Here is an 8,196-nt window from a genome sequence, read left to right on the forward strand (position 1 = left end):
GCAACAGTTACTGGAGTGCAACAGTCTATGTAGAGTCTATATAACCCATCAACATGGCCAAGCACAGCCCCTGGGTTACTCTCAACCTGACCTTACTGTCCGCTCATTCTCTCTCTCTCTCTCTCTCTCTCTCTCTTTCTCTCTCTCTCTCTCTCTCTCTCTCCGTATCCTTGTCCTTTTCCTCTTCTCGACAACCTGTCATTGTGTCAGACTGAGGGGACAGGCAAATGCAACCATTTCAACCATTATGGCCCTGACGGATGGAGAAAGAGGAGGGAGAGAAAAGAGAAAGAAAGAAAGGAACGAGGGAGGGAGGGGCGACAAGAGGCATAGTGAGGGGGGGGGTTCAACTTGGGGTCCAAGCCAGAACCAGCGCCTCCCCCCCCCCCTTCCCCATCATCACACTGAGATTGACAAACACTAAGCCACCGTACGGGCCGACCTGCCTAATACACACTCACACCCAGCTCCTCTCCTGGTACACAGCGTCCAGAGAGCGGCCCAAGAGGCTGTAGGAGTCGCATTAGAGCCGTTGTGCCCGAGAGCGCACACAACCCCACCTCCACACGTGCATCCAAATGAAGGGGTTCAGTTCTGTTCGGTTTGGGCTGCGTGGGGCTTGTTTGTCGTGGTGAGATACTCGGGCTGTTCTGCGTGGGGGCCGGCGTGCATGGCGCCTTTCAATTATTCACCAGGTCCGTGCACGTACAAACACACACACACACACCTACGCACACACACACACGCATGATAAACACTCATCCGTGTACACTCAAGAATGGCCACTTCCACTGCTGAAATACATAATTTATCCGATATTGTACTCTATTCTAAGATATTTCTTTGGACATGCACAATGCATGAGTTTATGGAAATATGTGCACAGCAGGCAAATTTGAACGGGCGCACAGCCTCTTAGGGAACCAGCTGATCATTCATTGTGTGCCGCCGTTTCTCGCCCGCATGTTGTTCTAGGGCCTGAGCACAGATATGGATGTTCATGCATAATTTAGACAATAGGCGTGCGGTATTTGGATATCATTTAAATAGTCACTCGTTGATGGCATTTATGATATTCCTGAATGGCCAATTTGTCACTGTGTTTATAGGTATGTCTCTGTGTATGTTTGTAGGTGTTGCTACATAGGTGTGTGTGTGTCTCAATGAGCCTGTGTTTGCATGCATGTGTGTGTGTTTATGAGTTTGTTTGTGTATGCATGTGGGCTTGTGTGTATCTGTATGTGTGTGTGTCTGTGTGTGTGTGTGTGTCTGCATATCTGCGTGTGTATGTGTTTCTGCATATCTGTGTGCGTGTGTCTGCACATCTGTGTTTGTGTGTGTGTGCACCCATTTATGTTTTTTTTTCTGTGTGTGTGTCTTTCTACATATCTGTGTTTCTATGTGTGGATGTGTGTATCTTTGTATCTTTGTGTAGGTGTCTTTGTTTGTGTATGTGTCTTTGTTTGTGTGTATGGATATGTTTGTGTGTGTGTGTGCACCCGTTTGTGTGTGCGTGGCCCTATTTGCATGTGTCAGACATCAGTGTGTGTGTTGGTGTGTACATCAGGAGAGCCTCATTATGCTAACAGCTCTCTGCTCAACCAGTAGCTGGTCTGACTTCTCTCCCTGACCTTCGACACCAGCACACTGAAGACACTCTGACATCCTGCCAGTTCCGTCTGCTGCCCCTCCAAACGTTCACACACACACACACACACACACACACACACACACACACACACACACACACACACACACACACGTAAACAAGTTAACAAACACACACGTAAACACACACACACAAACACGTGTATACACACACACACACATGTATGTATGTGTGTGTTTCTTTACATTTAAATGTCTATTTAAATGTGTGTATATGTGTGTGTGCATAAATACACACACACACACAATGGTGTTAGATCCCTGAAAAAAACACAGACTCATCTGCATAGACACACACACACACACACACACACACACACACACACAATCACACGCACACGCACAGATATGCACAAACACACACAGACACTCATTCAACATGCCCAACCCTTGGAAAATGCAAACGCTCAATTTGTGTAAATCATTACCACCCAAGCACACCTCCGCATGCACCTCTCACACGCCACGCAGTTCAGAGTCTGCTTGTGTCCATACACATGGCCATACTGGTTACCAGATATACACTGATTGATCCCAAAACTGATGCGCTGCATCAGCCAATAGCTGAGCAGCGGGGGCGGGACATGTGGGTTCTGGCACGGAGAAGACGGGCCGATGGTTCAGCTACTTGACCCTCTCCCTCTCTCTCTCTTACACTCTTTCTACTCTCACTCTCTCTCTCTCTCGCTCTCTCTCACTCTTTCTCTCTCTCTCTCAGTCTCTCTCTCGCCCTCCCTCCATGTCCACTTCCTATTTGATCTCCTGTGTGTTCCCCTAGCCCGATCAGACACTGCCATTGTAATGCTAGAAGCGCTGTGTGTGAGTGAGTGAGTGGAGTGAGTGAGTGTGTGTGTGTGTGTGTGTATGTGTACGTGCGAATGTGCGTATGTGTGCATGCCTGTGTCTGTGTGTGTGTGTGTGTGTGTGTGCTTTTGTGTTTGTGTGTACGTGTCTGTGTGTGTACGTGTCTGTGTGTGTGTGTGTGTGTGTGTGTGTGTGTGTGTGTGTGTGTGTGTGTGTGTGCATGTGTGTGCGTGCGTGTGGGGTGACAGTGGGGGGATTATGATGGGATGCCATGGGTGGCGGTGATAGATGAGGCTTCTGCCCCCTGGACACTGGACAGAGATGGACCCAGTCCAGCCAGAGCTGGTTGGCTGGCTCTCAGCCCTGTCAGGACTTCACTGTTTCAGTCAGGCACACCTTTGTAATACAGACTTGATTGATCAAGATTTTTTTTTTTACAATTGCGTCTGCAAAACACGGCGTTTGTTGATATATTTTGCGTTGCCTATTTGTTGAGGAATTTAAATTAATTGAATTGAATTACAAAGAAATACGTTTGGGGATTGTTATTTATTTGAACTGGTTTATTTGCTTTATGTTTACAATTATTAAAACAAAAGTAAACCAGTATTAATTAAAAACAATCAATCAATATTTTGTATTTAATCGATTAGGATTTTAAAAAAAACACGGAATTTTCATCAATAATAATACATGTATCATTATTGTTATAAATGATGTGAAATGTGAACAAAGAAAATCTTCGTAAATTGCAATGTAGGCCTTTATTAAAACGTTTAAAACGTTACGAACGGTGAAAATACAATAAGGCCTTTAAATATTATAAATCTAGATCTGAAAATAATAAATATTAGTAGCATTTTATTAAATGGTAATATCGCCATAATGTCAATATTTATTTTAAGGATTTCGTTTATTTTACCCCACTTACCATTTAAGAAATATATGAATTCAAGAAATGGTTTCATGCAATTGTGGTCGATGTGGGCCGTTTTGGCAGCGATGTGTTTGGAAATATCAAGTAATCTGTCGGATGTTGTACATCGGTTCAGATCAAAGATTCGTTGATTTAGACGAAATTAATTGAAATTAAATTATAAAATGATAGAATCACCTGATGTCATTTATCTTCAGTCCTGCGTGCGTTTTTACGCGCGTGCAAGTTCGTGTGTGAGTGTGTGTGTGTGTGTGTGTGTGTGTGTGTGTGTGTGTGTGTGTGTGTGTGTGTGTGTTTTCGCGTTCGTGCGTTCGTGCATGCGTGCGCGCGGGCCGCTTTATCCATTATTCCCATCAATAATAGATGTATCTAGCGGCCAGGGAGCCGTGGCAGAGATCGGAGATGCGGGGAGGGGTCTTGCTCGATATCCCTCAGTCCTTTTGGCTGGAGATAAGACGAGGAGGAGTGGCCGACGGTTAACCGCGAGAGCTCCAAGGGGGCAATAGGGAATCACTAATGAGAGAGAGAGCGCAGGGCACATCCTCATCAAAGACGTGCTTCACGGACTAGACTAGAGAGTGACGGAACATCGCGGACAGGACGCTTCGCCGAGAGTCCGCCAGCCTCCGATTCTGACCGCTTCAGGCGTCCTTCGCTTCCCCTGGTCCCCGACCCCGACCGCTCCGGCGCGCCGACACCGCTCCCCGGTAGCCTACTATGGGTTGTGTCGCCAACTCCACCGGGACCCAAGTGCTACTGCAACAACTGGAGGCTCTGCGGAGCGCGGCGCAACTTTCTCAACTCTTCCACTTCGCGGAGAAAAGAAAGGTCAGGTCGAGAGATTAGAACCGGGGCTGCACAGGCACCGCGTTTTCTATTTGTGGTGCATTGATCGAATTAAATCGTAAGAATGATGGTGATAATAATAATAATAATACGGAAAACAGTGAAAAAAAGAATGCGCGATAGTCCTACTGTTAATAATAACAATTGTTGTTATTATTCTGAAGCGCCACTATTTGTGTTATTATTATCTTAAACTATTATTGTAAAATGTTGCTCCGTTTCTACAAATTGTCTTGGGTCACCAAGTCTCGGCGTTAGTTTCTCAAACCTTTCTGAGCGTCGCAGAGTGCCAGTGAATCAATGCGAGCTTGGCTTTTTTTTTCTCTCTCTCTCACTGTTGTGATCCCATACACGAGGGTGTTTAAAGTGGTCCAGGGCGCCCCCATGTGGCCCTACACGGGATCGCATGCATTGTGGAGCCGGGCCGGGTCGTGGTAGTTATTGGAGAATAAGGACTACATATTTGTTAGATGGGAATAAGTTCAAATTGTGAATGTGGCAATACAATAGTGGTGTTGTTACTTCATATCTGTCTCGTTGTAAATCTGTATGTTCAACTCAAAGTCGACTCAATTGTACAATTAAATGGGACTCAATTATTTTGGTATGTTGAGGATTTATAATGATAGGCTACAAATAATGCTTATAATCATTTAAAATATATATATATATATAATCGAGGCTATTTTTCCTGTTATCTGTAAAGTTTTAATTCCATTGACTTCTAAATATTTTGCTGGGTTTGTTGAAGTGAAAACGCGATGGGCCTATAAGATATTGTCCGACATTATTCATCTGTTGATTGACACCCCTGTACACCCATTAACAAAGCTAATACATTGTTTCCTGTTAGTATTCGTTTCTTTGTCTCGTTTGGAATTTAAGAGATTAACATTCAGATAGGTTTCACAGTAATTTAAACACTAAAATATAAAATCCCTATTTCAATAGATACATTTTTGAGAAATATCGAAAATTCGTATAGCCCATTTGAATGTGTTGATGTTATTCATTTTCTTTTTCTACAATTATCTAATTAAATCCGATGTCTTCGCCTGGATAATTAAACACAAATTTATATTGTTATTTACAATAACTGAAAAATCAACAGTACTCAACAGAGATATTTTCTATCATTGACAAATGCTGTCCTTTTAAAAACGATATTCCTAATAATCACATTGATTTATGTTTATTTCATTAAATTGAATATGAGCTTGTTATTTACTTCGTTATCATTGTTTAAAATGTATACTTTATTGACCTTACATTGCATTATTAAGCCATCAGGTGCAACAAGACCTTGCATTGAAAGGTGTTCTCTCCGTCTATCTCAGATCTATTATAAAGCGGTCCGTGATATCGAACCGGGCGAAGAGCTGCTGGTTTATATGAAGGACGGCATCTTCCCCGAGGGATCCATGGCGCCCAACATGGAAGGTAAGATCAGCGTTTATCATTAGTGCGCCATTTAAACAAATTTAACCTACATCTCATCGCTTCTGTGCATTGCATAACCGCTAATGTGACAAGGCAATGGCAATAGGCCAATTTTTTTTTTTAAAACCCAGCAAGGTGTTCTGGAGACGTATAAATGCATGCAATGACTCAATTAAATCTCGCACCTGTTTTTTGAAATTGTGAAAAAAAAGGCTAAGAAGGTGGCAGGCATTTAGTTGTAGGCGTGGAGACAGTAATTTAATAGGCCTAGCCCTATATGCTCGATAATACTCAAGTTGCGATAGGCCCATAAAGCACATAGTTAAAGAAAAGCTTCGCGGCTTGCCATTCATTAACCCGTCTTTTAAATTGTTCAGGTTTTTACATCATGAGATGATCTACACATCACATTTAACGTGTATTCAATGAAGGAGACTCCAATCAACGTGGCTTCATCTAGAGTGAAGGTCGTAGGCCTCTACGCAAACGCAGTTCCTTAATTCGGTGTTCATTTGACACTGTCCTATTCAATGTTTAGATGCGGTCCATTTTAAGGCACTAGGTCAACGACCAACGATTAATTCACGTGTCCAGGGGTCAAGTAATCCGAGACTCATTAGTTTACCTCTTCCTCCTTTCATCCGGGCCGCCTCCGGGTCAAATTGAACGTGCACGATATTCTTATTGTTTATCTCCCGATCTGGCTTTGATGTTCAGCTTCGATTAGGGCCCGTCTCGAACTCTCGCTTAGGCGGGAAACGGCCCGCAGTTCCGCTGGACTCCTCGTGAACATATTGTACTTATTGCGGTGGATTGGAGGTTGTCAGGTAACAGTGTGTTGTGTTTTCCAAGTCTTTCGGGGAAACCACGAGCAAAAAAAAAAAAAAAAAAAAGCTGATTACTTTTAACTTGTCATGAACTATCAAAACGGGGGGAGAGAAAACACGATGTTCGTGAGAACCCCCCCCCCCCCCCCTCCCCTCCTATGTATAAAGGCCTATATAGCGTGGGTCAGAAGTCTCTGCCAGAAGAACAGGGGATAGGCCTACAACGGAGGGGTGGAAAAGGGAGTGGACGGCAGCACGCGAGATTATTGAAGAGAAACAGACACGTAAATTAAAGGAGCGCTTGAAAGACGGCGGAGGAATGCAATTTGCTTGAGTAAATCCGCTCCTCCGTCAGCGTGCATCGCATCGCTATAGGTCGTGATCACGTGCGTGTTCGTGGTCGCGTGCGCGGGATATTTTTTTGTTATGTCTGGGAGACATGGGGGGAAAAGTGAGAGAGACAGACAAAGACAGACAAGAGTGAGTCCACCTGGTCCTTCTCAAATTATTTGCATCTAGCGTGCGTGCGCGCGCGTGCATGTTGTGGCGCGAAGCTTGCCAACGCGCTCTCTCTCTCTCTCTCGGGTTTATCGGAGAAGGAATTTGAAGTAGAGGTCTTGAAGAGTCCCCCGAGAGCTCACCCATGCTCCCAGATTAGCCGCTAAACTGCACATAATTGTGTTTCCCTTCTTCTAGCGGAGAGCTATTAGTCTCCCCGTTTATGAGTCCATGCAATCCCCCCCCCCCCCCCCCCCCCCCCCCCCCCCACACACACACACACACACACACACACACACACACACACAGCTAATCCCGCCCGCACTGGCTAGATAACTAAACAAAAGAAAACGAAACACTCACAACTATTCCCACAGACACACAGACAATACTCCACATAGACCAACATACAATACCAACATACGCAATTAAAAGTGGTACCCTTTGTGTTGGAGTGTACATGCGTGTGAAAATACATAGGCTTAAAGCTGCACGGTGGAACCTCTCTTTAGGAAACATGCACTCAGTCAAAAGAGAAGTACGGTGACATTTAACCCCCCCCCCCCCCTTTACTGTTGAGAAATAACGGTCTGTTGTGACTCCGCCAGCCCGCGGTTCCCTCCCAGCGAGACGCTCCGTGTGATATATGGGCCACATCCTCCGCGCGGCGCGGCCGTTTGGCCTGTTAGCTTAAAGCCTCCGACTCCTGCCCCGCGCCGCGGCCACCACACGGCCCATTGACCAGCGGGTCATTTAGCCGTAGCACCAAGGTTAGCGCGGCTATGCTAACATTGCTAATGCCCCTTTGCTAACGCTGCCAAGACGTTCCAGCTGGGTAAACGGCCACCTGCGGGCGGGGACAGGTGAGCCGCGCACTGTAAGTCATCTCGGATGAACTCATTAGGCTCTGTCCCGAATGATGGATGGACGGAGGGGTGGGTGGGTGGCTGGTGGGTGGTGGTCGGGGGGGGGGGGGGGGGGGGGGGGGGGGGTCACAGTGGAATCAGGTGAGGGCAGGTTGGCATGGGAACAACAGTGGGTCCCGGCTCGGCTCAAACTCTGCCTTCGCCTCGGCCCCTCATGGCTCATTCTGTTAGGAAAATGTTATGTAAACACACACACACACACACACACACACACACACACACACACACACACACACACACACACACAAAG

At 45.6% G+C, this 8,196-nt stretch overlaps 1 protein-coding gene across 5 annotated transcripts in view; it reads left to right on the forward strand.

The window, feature by feature from the left end:
* Window positions 1–8,196, forward strand: part of prdm16 (PR domain containing 16) — a gene marked incomplete at its 3' end in the record, with an annotated part of 188,755 nt that overhangs the window by 164,317 nt on the left and 16,242 nt on the right. For 3 of the 5 annotated variants that reach the window (XM_079742393.1, XM_079742391.1, XM_079742392.1), the window contains exon 5: window positions 5,593–5,695. In XM_079742393.1, coding sequence (XP_079598519.1) covers window positions 5,593–5,695 — 103 coding nt within the window. Of the gene's footprint in view, window positions 1–4,051; window positions 4,238–5,592; window positions 5,696–8,196 lie in introns of those variants that run through there. The other 2 variants (XM_079742394.1, XM_079742395.1) reach the window with 1 other exon arrangement.

This window comes from Pollachius pollachius (genome assembly GCF_949987615.1).
Source record: "Pollachius pollachius genome assembly, chromosome: 8".
Taxonomy (NCBI): Eukaryota; Metazoa; Chordata; class Actinopteri; order Gadiformes; family Gadidae; genus Pollachius; species Pollachius pollachius.